Source organism: Alnus glutinosa, chromosome 12 (assembly GCF_958979055.1).
Source record: "Alnus glutinosa chromosome 12, dhAlnGlut1.1, whole genome shotgun sequence".
Lineage (NCBI taxonomy): Eukaryota > Viridiplantae > Streptophyta > Magnoliopsida > Fagales > Betulaceae > Alnus > Alnus glutinosa.
In genome coordinates this window covers 900,722-921,117 of record NC_084897.1, presented here as the reverse complement: position 1 = coordinate 921,117, position 20,396 = coordinate 900,722, and the positions used below count along the sequence as shown (strand labels likewise).

Below are 20,396 nucleotides of genomic sequence, written 5' to 3'. Positions count from 1 at the left end.
TGTAAGGGTGAACTGGGGAAGGTGGCAGAGAGAGGATGGGTTTAGTGTATATTTGTGGAGGAAAGTTTGAAGGATGAGAGGAAGGTACCGGGTATGAAGGTGGAAGAGGTGGTTCACCAGAGACCATAGAAGGCATTGAAGAATCAGTAGCTAGTGGACTAGCATGGAAGCTTCGAGAAATCAGAGGGTTAGGGGAAAAAGTCGCAGGGGGCAGCATCGGCAGGCCAAGAGAAGATGTTCCTTAATAGAAATGGAGGGCAAATGGGCCAAATAATGTCAATCCAGAAGAGGAGTGCCCCATAACCCCAGTTAATTGCTGGGCCAATTGCAGGTGGCCTGAGTGACAATGATGAGTAGTAGCTCCATGGAGAATGGGCCCAGAAATGGATGGCCCCATAGCAAGAGGTGGTGGCCCAAAAGTCATTGGCCCAAACCCAGGTGGAAATAACTTGTCAGATACACCCCTAGATCGAGATTCCAAAACCTGTTCAGCATGACCCGAAGAAGAGGATATTTTTGCCTTGCCTTTAGGACACTTGTCATGATTCAGCTGGTGAGACGTGGCTTGATAGGGATCATGGAAACCACCGGCAACTGGAGAAGGAGCAATATCCAAAAAAACCAAAGAAGCAGCACCTTGCATTGGCTGAGCAGATTCAAGAAGAAACTGATTAGAACCCAAATCACCATGAGAAGAAGCCGGGTGAGTATGGTAACCAGTACCCAAAGTCGCAGAACCAAGCTGAGAAGAGGAAGAATTTAGCGCCTGGGAAGAAGTTGGACGAGGTGGAGCGATTCTGGATACCGGATAAACATAACCCCGAAGTGTATGAGCAAATAATTCCTGCTGATTAGGGGGGATAGGACCAGGGTAAAAAAACTTCATATGACCAATCAAACCACAATAAACACAGTAATCAGCCAACCGTTCATACTGAAATCGAATCCAAATAGATGGAAGATCCAGACGAGGCAGGAAAAAACCCGGAATGAGGGGCTGTAAGACATTAATCAGAACACGAATACGAAGATGATGATGAGCAATAATCCCCTCAAAATCACCATTTTCAACATTAAGAACTTCAATACCAATAAACTTCCCTATCTTGATTGCATTCACCGCAGTAAGATTTTGCAAGGGAAGACCATGAACTTGCACCCAAAAAGCACAAGAGGATAGATCCACTTCATCAATTGAAAATTCTGGAGGCCAAGACTTAACAACTAACAAAGCACCTTTAACATTCCAAGGTCCATTATCTATGATCTTAGCAACCAAAACTTCAGAAGATACAATAAACAAAAAACGATCACCTGGGATCAGATCAACCGTGAAGGGAGTAACGAATTTCCAGGCTTGAAGAAGAAAGTCACGTATTGTAACCAGTGATGGTGGATTGGGCGAAATGAGACGACCCAGAAGCCGGAAACTAGCCTCCTGAGGGAGAGAAATAGGCACCGACTCAAGGGGAAAATGGTCATCACAATTGAGAGCAGCAGTAGCTTTGATAAGTGCCTGTAAGTTGGTGGAAACCAAAGCCATATTGAGACAAAGAGTCAAGATGGGGCCGGAGAAAGTGGTTGTCAGATGGTGATTGGGAAAACAGGGGAAACGAACAAGGTGGGGACAAAGTGGAAAAGTAAGGGTGAGTAGTTTCTAGAGAGAAGTCAGACCTTCTCACTCTTCTCGCTAATTGTAGTATTCAATGTTATCGTTTATTTCATGGTTTAACAATTCCATTATCCAATCAGAATTAGGATCCTCTCTATTCAATGGGTAAGATTAAATTCTACATATTTAATGGTGTATATATTATCACGTTATTTAAAAATTTCAAATGATGTGACATTATATATATCGTTAAATGTAACAAAATAAAAGTTTGACCATTAAATAATTCAAATTCATTAAAGTGATATAGAAATAAATCATTTTAGAATTTGGATCTCGAGCAATTTGTTGCTCGAAGTGCCATCTGAGACCTACACAAGTAGGTGGGCTCTGTAAGGGTTTGGCAAGAGAATTCTTCTGACAAGACATATGATAACAAAAGTGATGTTATCAGGGTCAGAAAACTATTCTGTTTCAAGGTAAAAGAGGGTTCAAGCATGAAGAAATCCGACTGGATTATGTGCGAGTTCTCACTCGTTGGAGAGCAAGGGTGGACTACTAACTAGGTCTTGTGCACCATCCAAGAAAATATCAGAGTCAAGAGCTGAGGTCAAAAGATGCTTTCAAGATCAATCTTGTATTGAGGACAGAACCGGGCAAAGAAAAATGATGCTTTCTGATGTTGAATTTGATGGGCCTTATGCCATTAGAATGTACATCTGAATTAATGCCTGAGTCTGAATTTTTACCATCACAGAACACGCAAACGATTGATTTGGAAACACATATGGGTTGTCTGCTACCAATTAGTGATAACTTTGATCCTGAGTTTGATTTGCAAACCCTTGTGAGTTGTCTACCAGCCAGCAATAATGACTTTGCGTCCGAGTTTTATGCTTTATACGGTTATCTGCCACTACCTTCACCGGATGCTGGACATCTATAGCTTGGTACATGGATGGATTTTTGTGATTATTAGCCTAGTTTGCGACATTCATTGATCCATGAGAAAATTAGGCATAGGATTTCAAGATTATTTCTTGAATAAGATTAGCTCAAGAATAGAAAGAATCATACAAAATATTTGAATATTATTTTTAGAATAATATATTTTATTTTCTGTACAAGAATTTCACTTTGTCTCTAAGTTTACGATTATGTTTTATTCTGCATGGAAAATACTCAAACTTTGCCTATATAAAGGCATGCTGGTATTATTTTGGAATAAAGTTTTGAAGTATCAATTAAATTTGAAGACTTTCAGAATTGTTTCTTTGTTTGCTTATTTGGGACAATTATGAGCTTTCTCTTCCCTATTTGTTATTTTCTCTCTTCCTGAATTCCCTTTTCTATTTTCAATTCATAGTTTCTGTTGCTATCATATGTTGTCAGAACAATCTTAGCTCTGCCCGGCATCATTCATTCTATGATTTTCTGTTCAACAAGTGTTGAGTACCATGTTAAAGACGACAATGAGCTCAAGCAAAATGTAATGGTTCAAGGGAAATGATTTTTCTACATCACATTACTCTATATCAATCCTACACCAAGGCAGTGACACGTAATTTTGCAATTACAGCTGTAGGGTAAACTTAGACCCTCTATAAATAAAAAAATGGTCATCCCTATTACGGCGAAAACTAAAAAACAACCTGCTCATTGTAGCGGTTATAGTTGAACAAATAAATTGAATCTGAAACACCTTAGTGAATAATTACCGTGTTATGAGCATGACAGTCTCCAAGAGAGACTGTAACTGAGTATGCTTCCTAAACCTTCAGGACTAGCTTACTCTAATTGAGAATATGAAAATGGCTATTCTAAGTGTTAGATATTTATCATATACTCTACATCAAAACTATTATATCCCATCTTCTTCCATTTCTAATAAATGAGTTTCTGTACGTTCATATTTTTTTATTTATCTTATTATTCATCTTTCATTTTATTCACCTTTGAGCTCACAAGTAAGAATAAAAATGTTAATTAAATAATAAAATCAATGAACATGGACCAAATTTACCGAGGGAGTAGAGGAATATTTTATTATATTCAGCAGTATTGACCAAAATGTAAAAACAAGGCAAATGTCCATAAAGTATGGAGGCCTAAGACCTTGTTGTCGAATCAAAATGGGATATAATAGACCACTAGCTAGTGTCACTAACTCGAGCACTACAACCTATGAAACCTAGTAGTACTATTATAGTCTAAAGAGTGAGTGTGGAAGATCGGGCTAGCATTGGATCCTATACAAGGTGAGTTCTTGGATTTTGAACATCTCTTTCGGCAGCATCACATTTTTTTTTTTTTTTTTAGGTTTAATTTTTTTTTTTTTAGGTTTATTTAGTTATTTTAGTTTTAAAAGGTATTATGTGTTTTGAGATTTTGAGGGGAGTTTTATAATTTGTTTTGAAATATGTGTGTTAATAATGAAAGTCACATCTGAAAATTCGTATGATTAACTTGTTTTTAAAATAGTTTTAATCATTTGAGAAATAAAAAGAGGTCCAAAGAAGTTTTCAAATAGGCCTTAAATTTTTAGAGAGCTCTCGTCGCTCTCTTCCCCTTTCCACTGATTCTCTTCTTCATGTGTACCTGACTTCTCCTTGTGAAGGTCGGCTGAAGATAAGGGAAGAGCTCAATGTTCTCCCTTTTCCTCCTCGTCCCTTCCCTTCTTTTGTTTCCTATTTCTCTCTTATTTTCTTTTTTGTTTGCAACTTGGAAACCAAATTAATCTGTTATGCATCCGCTCCCTTCGCCACCAATGTACTATCTCTCCACCTTCTTCAAACTTGGATCCATCTTTCCACTTATCCCCCCTCCAACACACATGCACCTCATGCGCTGCATACCCATATATCTTTATCCGCCTGTATGTAGGCAGATAGTGATTTAAGTTTCCATCCGTCCGAGTTATTATGTCGAAAATCCACACGTAACTCTAGCAGGCGGACGGATACCATAGGTCAGCATATTCTAAATTGAGCTACTACATAATTCTACATTAATGTACCATAATGAGACACATACTTAGTTTACACCACTTGTCACTTGCCATAATGCGACACATAATGCTTATTGTCCTCTTCATTGGTAAAAATGGGGGTGGCATTGGCCTAAAGGGATAGCTCGAGCCACCCTTTCATTTTTATTTTTTATTTTTTTTTCATTGATTTTTAAATTTTTATTATTTGTTATAGGAATATATAACACGTGCCAAGAGTTTTATTGGAATATTTCGACAAAATAAGCCTTTTTAGCATATTTAAATAGTTTGATGGGTCACTTTAGCATACTTAAAAATTCAGGGGGCTATTCTAAAATTCGCTGTTAATTCAGGATGCTTTCTTCTTTTCTTTTCTTTTTTTTTCAAAATTAATTTTTAAGTACTCAACAAGTCATTTTATCTCCATTTTAGTTTTTTTTTTTTTTTTTTTTTAAAAAAAAAATCACTTTCTTTTTTATAATTGAACTACTCAAAGCACCTACATCTGACTCCATATTTTAACTATTCAATTTAAATAATATTTCTCAAAGATTTATTTATTCTTGGACTTTAACCATCTCTTTTGACAGTTATAAGGGCCTTCTTCGATCTTAAAATTATTCTGTTACAATGTTTGAATGCAGAAGTTAGATTGATAAATGAGAAAAAAAAGAAAAAAGAAAAAAAGATAAATGAAAGTCATGCCCGTTAGATTTCCTACTGTATACACATATATTAAACTACACTATTCCTTAAATAATAAGCTATATATCCCTATCGATCAACTATTGCAACGGCGTGGGCTGTGGCTAGCTAATGGGATCGTGCTAACATGGAACTCATGGAAGAGTTCAGAAGAATAAGTAAATAGATCCAGTTGCAATGAAAAGTTCCAGATGAATATATACAATATTCAAAGAAGCACATTCTGAAGTACTCAGATAAATAAATTATGCAGAGAATTGGCTAAATTGCTGTACACAGAGTTAAACCAATTATAGAATATGATCAATTAATTCTAAAATATATATCTATGAACAGTTGACTTGGATGAATGTGGTTGGGGCATCATCAATAAGTTTATTTATTTCCTAGTCATTTTTGTTTTCCTTTCATCAAAACCAATGAGATTAAAATTGTAATTATCCACGGTCAATAACCTTACACGTTTGCTATTTGTTAGAATATTAATTTAATTATATGATATTGTATTTAGGATCTTTGTTTTGATACCGAGTAATAGTATTCATTCAAAACATAGAGGGTTTGTTACACGTGTCATTGTTGATCGATCACCTCAGCAGCCTTGTAAATCTTATATAAATGTACATGACAAAGTTAACATAAGCAGCAGATCCAAGAGCAATATTTGGTAGTGTGAGAAGATCAGGATTCAGAACAGGGTAACCAATGTCTAAGCCAAGGTAAGGTTTTCCTTTCTTTGACCTACTTTAGATCTGCTTCTGCATCCATATTCACCTGTAATAACATTAATTCCAATATTAATCTATAGGTTAGAGGGTAAGGTAGCCCTTATCACGGGTGGAGCAAGCGGAATTGGTGAGGAGGCAGCCAGATTATTCGCTGAGAATGGAGCTTTTGTTGTTGCCGCCGATGTTCAAGACGAACTGGGTCATCGAGTTGTTGCATCAATAGGTACAGAAAGAGTTACTTATCGCCACTGCGATGTAAGAGATGAGAAACAAGTTGAGGAAACAGTGAGTTACACTCTGGAGAAATATGGCAGCCTGGATGTCCTGTTCAGCAATGCCGGAATCATGGGGCCCTTGACAACCATCCTAGAGCTTGACATCGACGGTCTCGACGACACCATGGCGACAAATGTTCGTGGAGTGGCTGCAACGTTCAAGCACGCGGCTCGTGCCATGGTGGGCAGAAATATACGCGGATCCATCATCTGTACTACAAGCGTGGCATCCTCGATCGGCGGAAGCGGTCCGCATGCATATACTACGTCGAAGCATGCTCTTGTCGGTCTAGTCCGGTCGGCTTGCAGCGAGCTTGGGGCTTATGGGATTCGAGTCAACAGCATTTCCCCATTCGGAGTCGCCACGCCTCTTTCATGTATGGCTTACAATCTGGAACCGAGTGAGGTGGAAGCTAATTGTAGTGCCGCCGCCAACCTGAAGGGTGTTGCGTTGAAGGCTAGGCACGTTGCGGAGGCTGCTCTGTTTCTTGCTTCTGATGAATCAGCTTACATCAGTGGCCATAACTTGGCCGTGGATGGAGGGTTCACGGTAGTTAATAACAGTCCGGCGGCTGTCTAAGAATTAATTAATATTACTGGTTTGTCACAGTTCCTCTGATTAACGAGCTAGAGCCAGCCAATATTTTATGTATGATTGGCTTCTTTGTATAATTGAAATGAATTTTACTTTTTTGGAAGTCAAACCTTGTTACCAGCACTTCCCATGTGCATTTTCCTTGTAATCGGCAATGTCTTATTTTTTTTTTTTTTCTATTTTTCATTTCATAAATCCATCAATCTTGTCTGCCCATGTGTTAACCCTATAGTACCTTCTCCTTAACCAACCCTTTGTGCTTCAGATAGTTAATAATTCGGATGGTAAATATAACAGTCTCTTTATGACTTTAATTATCTAAGTAAGTGGGTGAACAGTCCAAAATTTATTTGAACAGGTGATCATATATTAACTTTTTCATATTTATTGTCAAAATTGCTAGTAATTCGAGCAACATAATTTTTGAAAAGCTCTAATCATTTTTTCAACTGCTTTGCATGATGGATCGATGCATCTTTACCAAACAAGGAAACACACCTTTTTAATTTTCTTGAGATTTAGCTCGCATGCAATGAAGCTGTCTTATTGAACTGCAATAAACGTCTTTAATTAATTATGTGAGAAATTATCCAGACCCCACTTATTCAGACAAATTTCCAGCCAAGCAACCTCTCACATGAGGATGCCAGGCTATTTTCTCTCCCCTAAAAGATGGAGGAAAAGTTAGGGGCTTTTCTATGGAAGTGTGGGCTGGGGACTATATATTTTGCATCTTGGGATAATTTCTTGAAAGATGGTTTGAAAGTATTTCTAGTTAAATTGCAAATTAACTTGATGGTGACTTATTAAATATTAATTATACTATTTGCCCACTTGAAACCCAGTTGTGAATACCCAGTCAGTGTGGTAAAATGTTCCTAAGCAATCATGTATTTGGGAAAAATGGTGTGGTAAAATGTTCCTAGCTAGGCAATCATGTATTTGGTAAAAATGATGCTAGAGAGATTCCCCACGCTGCAAAGCTGGATTATAAAAGGAGGGGAATTGAGAAACCTTAAAAAATGATAATGAGAAAGACTTGAACCATGGCTTTGACGGTGTTCAGATTGCTAACAATCTAAACAGTAAATATGACACAGAGTATTTATAAGAGGATCGATGCTGTCTAAAACCTGATCGGACAGATGTATCTTATACTGTTTGAATTACTGGTAATCTGAACAACAAAATTAGTAGGCTATTCCAGTACTCTTGCTTATGTGGCAAGTCATAAGATGTGTAGGTGATTGTCATTGCAATCCTCTGTCTTGGCCCAATGGCCCTCAAAACAAAGGATAAGTCCTTGAGAGTTGAGACCCAATTTAGTGCTATTAATTACATGACCAACAAGATCTAATTTGTAAAATAGTACTGCTTGTCACCAAGTTAATCATCATCAACCTAAAACCTAGGGAAGAAACACATAATTAATTGATGCAATTTGCAAGAATACATGTTCATCAAAAGCACTCAAAAAGTGAAAATGTCCAAATTCAATGTCAGACATGCATGTTGAGCTATATATTAATAATGTGGGACTGTCCCCCCAAAGACTTGGACAAAAAGGAGTTATAAAAGTATATAATCAAGAACTGCGGCTACGTTGGAAAATACTCAAGAGAGTGTTTTTTATTTAGTTGGTTCTAACTGAATTTCAAACGTACATGATATACCTTTATACCTGTATCCATCCCGGGTTGAAGAGGTCCATTTGGGCCAAGCGATTGAGCCCAAACCACATATTCCCATGGGCCAAGCGGATCGAAACTTTTCATCCATTAATGATATTGGTTGACGTAACGTATTTTAAATGACTTTCTTATGTTAGTCACTTAAATAAAAGTAAAAAAAAAAAAAAAAGTATTTTAAAACACGTCAACTGATATGAAATGTGCGTGATAAATGGGTATGTCGAGTAACATTACTTAATAGACAATGCTAAAAACTACATTTTTATTCCACAATACTGACGTGATAATTTCAATTAACTCTTAATTTTCTTTTAAAAAACTACACATAACTCTCTCAAATTACTACCTCATTGTCAATATACTCCTCAAACTACCAATTGTGTCAATGTCTTTTCGTAAATTACTAAAAAATGTCAATGTCCCTCAAATGACAAAATTACCCTTCATAAAATTATTAAAATAAAATAAAAACTAAAAAAATTATTAAAAAAATATAAAATAACAAAAATTTATACCAAAAAAATAAAAAATAAAAAATAAAAAACTGTTTTTTCCTTTTTTTTTATTTGTTTATTTTTCTTAAAAAAATAAATTTTAGTTATTTTTTCGTTTGTTTGTTTTTTTAAAAAAAGAAAAAAAGAAAAATCGTTCTTTTTCGGTTTTTTTTTTTTAAATTTGTTTTTTTAAAAAAATGATTTTTTTAGTTTTTTATTTTCTTTCTAATTTTTTAGTTTTAGTTTTTTTTTTTTGAATTTATATGGACATTTTTGTCTTATTCAAAAAAATTTAGGGTCATTTTTGTCTTTTTGTTGGTATTAGGGGGAACATTGACATTTTTTTGTAATTTGAGGAGGGACATTGACACAATTGATAATTTGAGGGGTACATTGACAATTGAGTGGTAATTTGAGGGGATATGTGTACTTTTTCTTTTTCTTTTTTAACAATGACTGATTCAAAGGTTGGTTGGGACGACTACATCAGCATTATGTAATGTAGTTTAGAGATAAAAATGTAGTTTCTAATACTACTCTTACTCAATCGTAGAAGAGTAATATTCTATAATATACTTTATCAGCCATCGTACTATACTGGTATGACAATGCACATCAACCCTTAAATTCAGTACTGTTAAAATAAATAAATCAAAAAACTCAGAAAAGTAATGAATACGGCCGCATCAACCCAATAAAAATAAAAATATAGTATTTAACATTATTCATCGTAAAATCTTAAAACTCACTAGACATGCCCTCTTTTGGAAGCTATATTGAGAATAAAATCTTCTAAATATAAAGTCAATTTAATAAATTTAGTTAAAAAGAAAAAAGAGACACAATTGAGTCCAAAACAACAAGGCAACAATTGTTCTCGTAGCCGGCCATCTGCCCCCTTTTGTTTGTTTATAAAACTTTGTCACCGACCGGAGCGTCAACATGACAAAGCCCCTCCCTCGTTTAATAATAAATGAATAAAACATTCATAAACGTGACTTTCAAAATCCCAAACCAGACAGTCAAAACTAACAGTCTCGTATCAAACTATCAACTGAAGCTGATTGATCAGACTGCCTGCCTGAACAATAATCCAATCCAAGGCCTTCATATCTGATATTGGGAGTCCTTGGTCTTCATACGTGAAGGCCTAGAATTGGCCTAACGCTTGCCAATGGCACTACAAGTGTACTGGTACGATTTTGTTTGCTTTGGCATTGTTGCTTTTTCCTTCTGCGGTGCCTTGTGGGTGCTGTGGAGGAAGGAGGGCGGCTCGAGATGCGATGACAACACCATTTATGAGAGCCTTCTTGTGGCTAGACCGGACAGTGATGTCTATGTGAGCGCGCTGCCGAGGGCTCATGTCAGCACCTCCCAGCTATGGACCAGCTGTTGGCGAGGGGTGCATCCCGGGTGGCTCATGGCCTCGCGTTTCGTGTCCTTTTTGGCCATGGCCGGTTTCCTGGCCTGGGATGTTGTGGACTGGGATGCCACCATCTTTGTTTACTACACTGAGTAAGAGTTCGATCTTTCCTTTCATTTGCTGATCCTTTGAAAGCATGCCATTGCAGATTTTGTACGTTTGACTAATAGTTTGATAACTTGATGCTGCCGCTAGCTTCTGAGTATTTATTTGCCTAATTTGGATTAAATTAATTACTATCTAATTCTCTTATAAATCCACTTATACCACAAGCAATATACATATTGGGAATTGCACAGTCTAGTCAAATGCCATGAGAAATGTCCCAAGAAAGAAGTTAAACAGGGTATTAAGAATATTAATTTAGTGATTAAATCTACTATTTTCTATTTGCTTTAAGCTTTTGAGATAAGTAATGATTTAATATGGTATCAGAGCAAATATCCTGACCTGAGTTCAAAAATTTACTCTTTTGTATTGGCCTAAACTTGTAGAATAAGTGGTGATTTAACGTAATTAACAAATGTGCGAGTCATAAATGAAGGTGTTCAGAACCCTCTAATGGATAGTTAATTGATTGCTGTACTTTTAGGCTAGTCAGAAATTGCTATGGTAGTTTCTAAAGGCTACTCTTTCAATATTACAATAATTTATTGAAATTTAAATGGAAAACACTGTAACTGGTAGTCTTTTTAAGTATATTAAGGGTACAACTTCCATGCTGCTCCAATTTGGAACAGAATGCGAGTCATGTGACCTTAGGCAAACTTGTGTATAGAGCCTATTAGAGGCGGGATCTGTATGCACTATGTGCTCCCAGACAAGTGACTTTGGAGGGAGGGCTCCAATTGTGCAGCCTGCATGAGAAATGTCCCAAGAAAGAAGCAAAGCAAGGTGTTCAATTATTAATTAAGAGATTTAATCATTTCTTATAAGCTTAAGCTTTTAGGATAAGCGGTAATTTAACATGGTTTTAAAGCAACAGTCCTGAATTCAAACATTGTCTCAGTTACTCACCTCCACGTTAAGAGGAGTGTTAGAATATTAATCGAGTGATTAAATTCACCATTTCCTACAAGCTAGGTAAACTGTGGAAAGCCAATAATGGGGGAGGACAAACATGTACCCACTGATAAAGGGCCTAGGGGGAACATTATAACAGAATGCCTAAAGGCATTGAGGTTGCCCTTTCTGGACTTGTGCCAGATTTAGAAGGAAATGGTGCCTTCAACAGTCTTGCTTGCCTGTCAGAGTTCCTGAGGAGTTGTTATTGACAGTCACGTTTGCATTAGAGCCCTCTCTCTTTTAAGCTTCATATCCCGGAGTTCCCCTTTGTCCTTCCATTTTTTACTTCAACTCAGTACTAGTTTTCTCTTCTTTCCCCGCGCGCACCGCCCCTCCCCCCCCCCCCCCCCCCCCCCAGTGCGATAATGATGAGTTTTTATGTGTCAAATGTCAAATTTAGACAACGAAGAAGGTTTTGAATACTAGCTCTCATGTTAAATGCCAATTTATACTCTAATCATCATAGAGACAGCTATGGTAGTTTAGTGTTTGTCTTCTCATTGTTTCTCTTTCGATATTGGAGGTATTAGAATCTACGAGAGGTTATGTTTTATTGACCTTTGAAAGCTGTCTAGTCTTCTATAATGTGGTGTAATTGTTCTGCAGGTGGACATTTGCATTAGTTATGGTCTACTTTGCGGTATGTTGAGCACTATAACCTTATTATTTTTCCATAGTTTGTAATGCAAGAATTTCTATTGGTTCCTACATGCTCCTAAATGCTCTAGGTAATTTTAGGTTGGAAAAAAAAATATTTATATTTGAACGAAATAGATGCAACATAGAGCAATATAAACTTATCAGTTTTCTTTCAATTAAACAAACTAAACCTCTATTCATTTCAAAGCAGCTCCTGCTTTACACATACCATAAAATTCTCTTGTGTAGCTTGGGACCATTGTATCTGCATATGGATGTTGGCTATCCTCACAAAAACCTTCTTCTGGAAATGGGAGGGCTGAGTTTCTGAGAAGGGATTTGGAAGAGAGTAGAACCACAAACTCTATTACTTACAGGGAAAAAGAGATTGAGGGTACCATCAAGCTGCAAAGCCACTATGCTGAAGAGCAGATTCAGAAAAGAGCAGGATTTTGGGGATATCTGATGCAAACTGCATTTCAGGTTAGTCCATCCATATCTCAACTTTCTAGCCTTTTTTCTGAAACTGTTGGCCATTTTGATAAATGTGTTCTTAGACTTTGAATTCTCATTGGGTTAATAAATTATTTGCAACAGACCTGTGGAGGTGCTGTTATCATGACAGACATTGTGTTTTGGTGTGTTATCGTCCCATTTTTGTCAAATGCACATCTGGGCCTAAACGTGGTAAGAGTCCATCTCTCCAAACCTTACCAATAATATTATTTACGTAAAGGATTGTTTGCAATGCTTTATAGTGATTTGGTTTGTTCTAATTCTCTCTAGCTCCATATTAGATGGATGAATGACTAAATTTATCTGGACTCATTTCCTATTGTTCTATGTTTGGCAGTTGATGGGCTGCATGCATACTTTGAACGCTGTTTTCCTTCTTCTGGATACCTCACTTAATAGTCTTGTAAGTACAATACCTTTAAGAAGTGGAAAGCCTGTTGATCTAAGTGACCTGTGCTCTTTTAAATGTGATAATAAAAAAGAAACAACATTAGATATATACTAGTGTATGTATACATATAAGCAGCTTACATCCGGCCTGGTAAATGTGTTAGATCAAATGGCTAGAATTTTCCAACCAGGACTATTTTCTGGTAGAGAACATGAACATTACATCCATTATAAATGGCTTGAAAGGTTTAATAATGCCACAATATTCTTGTCTTGTTAATTTTTCAGCCATTTCCATGGTTCCGGCTTTCATATTTTGTGATCTGGAGCTGCGTCTATGTTGTTTTCCAATGGGTCATTCATGCCTGTGGTTTTACATGGTATGCATAACTCTATCAATGTGTAATTTTCTGTGGCATTGTTAAAAGGGCAAAAGGGTTTTTTATAGTCTAATATTTTGCTGCAAGAAGTTGTGACTTACCTTGAGCCTTTTCCAGGTGGCCATATCCTTTCCTTCAGCTTGATACACCTTGGGCTCCTTTGTGGTATGTTGTTTCCACCATTTTCTTCTGTCTTGTTTTCACCTTTAGTCACCTTGAGTTGTAAAGAATCTAATCAACTTGTTCAATTTACAGGTATTTTTGCCTGGCTGTGCTTCATATCCCCTGTTATGGGATATATGCACTGATCATAAAAGCGAAAAATTCAATTCTCCCCAGATTGTTTCCCCATGCTTTTATTAGGGCATGTTAGTTTCATGCTGTCCTCCAAAGTTGAATACCATTGGAAAGTGTTTTCATTCTGATTTTATGCTTGTGCATATAAAGAGGGGGTGGTCAGATCCAACCCTTCTAGAAATTGTGGTTCATATATTCTGTTGGACGACATATTACAGTTGAGAGTCAATGTCCAAGCTTTACTGCCAGAATGAAGCTATCTCCTATGATTTTTTTTTTTTTTTTGTGTTTTCAATTTTCCTCTTTTTTCTTTGGATTGACTTATATCAGAAATGTTTTAGAGCTTAATGTGGACTTTTGAGCCAGAATGTCCAATTGATTGGGTATCTTAATACAGCTGATTCAATCAAACAATCATGCCTTTGGATGAAATATTCTGAGAGGGACTTATGCTGGCCAGCACACAACTCTTGGTCAATACAAGGGTGATAATCTCATGTCAGTAAGAAGAGAGCAATGAATTGTAGTTTGAGCCTTGTACTTAGATATTGGTACTAAAAATTTGGTGATTCCAATCGAACTGAAGCTTCAGCCCAAATAGACTTAAGTGGGCATAACACAAAAAGGAGAACTTGGACTTGTGTGCTAACCAAGGGCCTGACACAATTTGTAACAGCCCATGCTAGAAAAGCATTAAGGGTCTAAGCAAATTAATATCCAATAATTTTAGGAATTTAGATCGATGGTTATACCCTTAATCGTTTTTACGGATTTAAGTTACAGAGGAAGCGACCTATAAACATTGAGTTTTTGCAAGCGTTAAAGGGTTTAAGCCAATCAATATCCAATAATCTTAAGAATGTTAGATCGATAGTTATACTTTCAACAGTTTATCAGAGCATGCACTATATCACAGGTTTAGTTATAGAGGGGGCGACCTATGGACGTCGAGTTTCTACCAGCGTTAAAGGTTTAAGCAAATCAGTATCTAATAATCTTAAGAATTTTAGATCAAATGGTTATACCCTTTACCACTCATATCAAAGCAATCGCCACAAGTTTAAGTCACAAAGGGAGTGACCTATGGATGTCGAATTCAGACACGTAATGAAATGTTACGATCCAATTTAACCAAATTAGTATCCAACCGTCCGAGCCTTTTTGAATGCACTTAACAAAAACATTGAGCTGGCCTTCCTAAACTTCTAACCGATTCCCTATACCAAACGCAGTTCCTAAGCGGTTGGTATTGTCGGTCATCATGATGGCGTTGTTTTCAACTGACTTAAGCTTCTACTTCGCTCTCAACATTGAAAGAACCTTCACAATTCATCTCATCCTTTCATTTCCATATGACTCTGTAGGTTCTTCAGTGACTTTTTGCCTGCATAGTTCGTTTGAGAAATGTCTATCTCGGACGACAACGAAGGTCTCCAGTACTGGGTTCGATGGCAAGTGCCAGTTTGTGCCCTGATCATCGCTCTCCCAGCTGTGGAGGCCGTGAAATTTATCAAAAAACTGAAAGCTGAGCCTCTGAATCACACTGACTTGTGGAATCCATGCTGGAGAAACCTCAATCCTCTCTGGGTTCTTGTTTATAGAGCTTTCGCTTTCGTTTGCTTGTCTTGGGTGCTATACGAAGTCATTCTCTTGACTAAAGCTTATGCCTTCTATTTCTACACCCAGTAAGATCATACCCTTCACTTATGGCTATTGAGATCAGAGGATTTAGAATTTTAGATTGTGGGTTATGTTTTCTTTAACAATTGAAGCAATTTAATTTCCGATTTCTTTGATGTGACTGACTTGTAGGTGGACTTTGGCGTTAGTTATGGTCTATTTTGCGGTATGTCAACGCTAAACTTCCATTCCTTTCTTGCATTTCTGCAGAAAAATTATGGGATTTTTGAGTGAAAATCAAATAAAATCATACCATATTAAATCAGCTTCTGTTTTTCACATAATTTGTTTGTTTAGCTGGGTACCATTGTATCTGCGTATGGATGCCAGTTGTCCTCCAAGAAACCTCCTTCAGGAAAAGCTCAGGAGGAGATTCAGAAAAAAGTGAGATTTTGGGGATATCTTATGCAAATTACATATCAGGTTTGTCCATCTTTATAGCCTGTTCTGGAAACTAATTACAAGATTTCGCCTACCAATTTTAATTGATATAATTTTCTCTAGACTAAACGTTAATCATATAGCTAATAGCTAAATGGATTACTGATCTATAAAATACTACTAAAAGTGGCAAAAGTAGCTTCATTTCTGAAATCTTTTGTAAGTGCCTTGTTTTAAGGAATGCTCTTTTTGAGTTTTTGTTTGAAGCTAATGTTTGATTTTCAACAGACTTGTGCGGGTGCTGTTATGCTAACAGACATCGTATTTTGGTGTATTCTTGTGCCATTTTTATTGGGTGAGCAGTTTCACCTAACACTGGTGAGTGTCCACTTGTACTATTTATCTTTTTATTTCCATAGGGGGGGAGTCTTTACACTACTGCAATCTTTTTTTCTTTTTCTCTTCTCTTTGTCCTTTCTCATTGATGCCTCTTAAGATGAGAGTTTAAGAACCATATGTACTTTTCTTTGTGTGGCTGAGCTAAAAGTGGCACCTAGTGCATTTTGGAACAGATTAAGCAATTGGAGCAATGTTGACTGTCAATCTTGGATGTTGGGTTTACTATGGGGTCCAAATGGTATCATTAGATTAGTGGTGTGAAGTAAAGAAAATAAAAACTAATACTTTTCCCAAACAATTCACCCCCTAACTCATAATTTCTGATATGAAAAGATTAAAATTATGGAAAGGAATTACGGCTCGAGTTGATGAGAATTCAGTATGCATCTGGCTCACAAATTTTTTCTGAGAGCTCTGCTGTATCAAGTTGATCAATCTACAGTTGCTCCCTAAATTTCATCAATTTTGTCTGCATATTTCTTTTAGGTTGTGCTCCTTCCTGGCCATTTTGATTCTACTGCCAAAAATCTGGCATTGCCTTCTGTTCACTCTTGTCTATGCAATTTAAAACTTGTGAATGTTTTGTACCTCTTGATTGTCTGTTCTCCATATTGGTTACATTTTTCCTCATTAAAATAGCTTCAAGGCAATTCACTTGTAGACAGTAATGTGTAGCTGACTAAGTGTTTTTCTTTTCCTTTGAAGTTTATAGTTTGTTGTGTAGACATGTCTTTGTCTTCTTCACTTACTATTTGTAGTGCTCAGATATTGCCTTTTGTTTCTCCTTGATTATCTGTGCTTGCCAGATGATGCCACCATCTTGTTCTGTTCTCTCTGGATTCTGGAACCATAACATGAGTAAATGACCAATATTCTCCTCACTGACTTTGTGTTGTTTATTCTTGGCAGTTGATCGGTTTCTTGCATAGTTTGAATGCTATTTTTCTTCTTCTGGATACAGCTGTCAATAACGTTGTAAGTATTACACCATTTAGAAGTGGAAAGCCAATTTATAGGAGTGAATTTTGGAAGCTCTTGTACCATGCAAAGATCATTTTCATTAGCCCTAGTCATAACAACTATCACAGGCTCTTAAATTTTCAGGAAAAAAACAAACAGCTTGATTAGAGTTTGCATTTTTTTTTTTTTTTTTTTGATGAAAGAAATCTTTTATAGAACCAAACTCCAAAACTTACACGTCAGTACAATCTACACAAAGGGCAAGAGAGTAACATGCTACACTCATAGCCCTATAACTTGAACAAAACAGGATACAACCTGCATACTAAATCTCAAAGCTCAACAGCAGAAAAAAACAAACAACCAAAACAGAGCCGAGAACCAACAACAAGGAAAACAAACCACCAGCTAATGAACAATCCTGTGAAGATTCCACAAACTAGCAAGCTGCATGTTACCTGTACTCAAAATACAGGCCCTAACATCCCATTTAATCTTTGCTACAATCTGCTCCTCAGAGCTGAGGCTATTCCCATGTAAAATGTCGTTCCTATGCTTCCATAAGTGATAGGCAGCAGCCCCCAAGCACAATCTGCAAAGTCTAGACTTCAGGCAATCTCACCTTAATTCTTTTATGCTCCAATTTTCAACATCTTCCCAAGAATTCCTCAGCTGCCTAACCAAACAGAGAGCCATCACTTCCTTCCATATTCGTTTGCTGAAGCCACATTGAAAGAATAGATGCTCTCTATTCTCCATCCTTCCTCGGCAAAACAAACATAAACAATCCCCTTGAAAACCCCAACCACACATCCTTTCCTTAGTAATCAGTGCATTCCTAAAAACAAGCCACAAAAGGAAGGAGTGACGAGGTATAGCCACTGAGTTCCAAACCAATTTCCACCACTTCACTGGAAGCCCTTTCACCCAAATGGCTTCCCAAGTTTCTGAGCATACATACTCCCCTTTTTTACAATTCCAAACTGGCTGATCTTGAGTACCAATCTCCAACTCCACAATTCTATCCGATCTTGCATGAGGCCAATAACATTCTCCATTGCAGATTATAGTTGACAGTTTAGCATCCATAGAACTACCCGCTTGATAGACAGCTCTAGGCCCATATTTATCAAGTAGACACCCATCCGGATGCCATACATCAAGCCACATAAAAATTCTGCTTCCATCACCTACTTTGAACTTCAAAAATCTCTTAGCCAAATCTCTCATTTTGAGAATTTGCTTAAAACTCCAAGAACAAGATTGAGGAATTGGGATTTGCCAAAAGCTCCTTCCCCTCAACCAATTCTCATTCACCCATGCTACCCAAATTGAACCGGCTTGAGCAAAAAGATTCCATATGTGCCTAGGGTTTGCAAATTTGTACTCTGGAGCTGCATAATTTTAGGACTATGATTATAGTATATAAACAGCTTACATCTTCTTGGTTAAAGGTGTCAGATTAGACGGCTAGGATTGCATAGCGAGAAATGTACTTGTAGAAATAGGACATCCTTGAATTACCTCTAATCTAATGAATCTAATGATTGATGATGCCATTTTCCTTAATGCTTTTCAGGCATTTCCTTGGTCCGGATTTGCATATTTTGTGATCTTCAGCTGCACTTATGTTACTTTCCAGTGGGTCCTTCACGCGTGTGGTTTTACATGGTATGCATAATTAATAATTTTCTTATTTGTCCTCTTTGGTGGCTTTGTTGGGTGAGGAAGGGTTCGTTTTGGTCTGCGATTCCAAAACGCGCAATTTGTAAACGCGATTTTTTAAAAACGCAATTAAATGTTTGATAAAATTGCAGTTTCACCTTTAGAATCGTGCATTTTTAAAAACACACCCTCTTACCTCCTGATTTGAAAACCCAAATTTTTTGGGGTTTTTAAACCACAATTTTTTAAAAATACACTCCTAAACAATACATTTTCTGCAATTTGATTTCAAATTGCACTTTTGGCCTGCGATATCACACTGCCTCCTTCAAAGATCTGAGATATTGATTCTAGAGCTTTTGATATTTTGAATCTATCTCAGGTGGCCATATCCTTTCCTGGAGCTTCGTACACCATGGGCTCCTTTATGGTATTTTTATCTGCTTATTTTCATACATCTTGTTTTCACCTCGAATTATGCATGTAATGAGTCCAACAAATGTGTTTGATTTACAGGTATTTATGCTTGGCTCTGGTTCACATCCCCTGTTATGGGATATATGCACTGATTGTAAAAATGAAAAGTTCAGTTTTTCCCAGATTGTTTCCTCATGCTTTTGTTGTGAGGTCACATTAGTTTGATATTCTGGGAAATTGAGTTTTTTTATTGGAAGTGGTTATGATTTTGACAGTATGCTTATTATATGGTGGGAATGCTCATATTCCTGCTCGAAAAGGTGATGCAGACGGCAAGACGCCCGCTAGAAATGGGCGTTGTCCTAGGGTTTAGTCCTGAGTCTATTTAAACATAATTTGTATTCCAATGAAAGCGGACTTTGATGGAATAAAATGATGATTTTCTCTCCTATTGTAGATTTTAAATTCGAACCATAGGACTACTTCTGTTTCCTTTTCCTTTTCCTTTTCCTTGACTAGTCTTAATTGGAATTGCTCGATCTTATGAGCTTAAGAGGGTGTTGGACCAAAATTTCCATGTAATCTAAACCTCTGCTGTCTGGTTTATAAGAAACTTGCTGCAATCCAACAAAAAGTCTGAAATTATATATTTTCATATGGTTTTGGATGAACGAGGTAGAGAGGAAATGGAGTAGAAATGATGGAAAGACTATTATCAACATTAATTTCAGACATTTAACATCATTGGTATTCTCTAATCAACATCGTTTTGAACTAATTTATTCATCTTTTTCATAAAACCGAAAGGAATTAACATTGGTTATTTCATTTTTTTTAATCCATTATCTCATGTGTTAGAACATTAATTTAAATCACTAAGTCTACCATTTTTTATTAATTTAAGCTTTTCTCATTTCAAGTAATTATTCTACACGTTAGAAATCACTTGTTGAGGGAAAGAGTTAGATTATTAATTTCAATAATTATGGAAAGCTTCACTTAACCCTCTTGAATCGTCGACGCTTTTGTAATTACTCTTCGAAACTTCAAAAACTCTTAATTTAATGTATGCATCTTTCAATTTTTTATTTTTTT

General features: G+C 36.7%; 2 protein-coding genes across 4 annotated transcripts; both read left to right on the top strand.

Annotated features, from left to right (window-relative positions):
* The first annotated feature begins 5,881 nt into the window (after positions 1–5,881).
* LOC133852047 (short-chain dehydrogenase reductase 3b-like) lies at positions 5,882–7,081 on the top strand. The gene is made up of 2 exons (XM_062288718.1): positions 5,882–6,025; positions 6,115–7,081. Exons 1-2 carry the CDS (start codon positions 6,012–6,014, stop codon positions 6,887–6,889), a joined length of 789 nt encoding a protein of 262 aa, XP_062144702.1. The 5' UTR covers positions 5,882–6,011; the 3' UTR covers positions 6,890–7,081.
* A 3,064-nt stretch (positions 7,082–10,145) lies between these two features.
* LOC133851407 (uncharacterized) lies at positions 10,146–19,752 on the top strand. 3 transcript variants are annotated; one of them, XM_062287824.1, is made up of 8 exons: positions 10,146–10,604; positions 12,184–12,217; positions 12,466–12,699; positions 12,814–12,903; positions 13,070–13,135; positions 13,411–13,502; positions 13,620–13,667; positions 19,401–19,752. In XM_062287824.1, exons 1-8 carry the CDS (start codon positions 10,264–10,266, stop codon positions 19,519–19,521), a joined length of 1,026 nt encoding a protein of 341 aa, XP_062143808.1. In that variant the 5' UTR covers positions 10,146–10,263; the 3' UTR covers positions 19,522–19,752. The 3 variants fall into 3 exon arrangements, with proteins under 3 accessions (XP_062143808.1, XP_062143805.1, XP_062143806.1); XM_062287821.1 differs by lacking the exon at positions 19,401–19,752 and adding an exon at positions 13,758–14,050 and having other exon boundaries at positions 10,149–10,604; XM_062287822.1 differs by lacking the exons at positions 10,146–10,604; positions 12,184–12,217; positions 12,466–12,699; ... (2 more) ...; positions 13,411–13,502; positions 13,620–13,667 and adding exons at positions 15,084–15,484; positions 15,612–15,645; positions 15,777–15,902; ... (2 more) ...; positions 18,799–18,890; positions 19,267–19,314.
* The last annotated feature ends 644 nt before the right edge of the window (positions 19,753–20,396 follow it).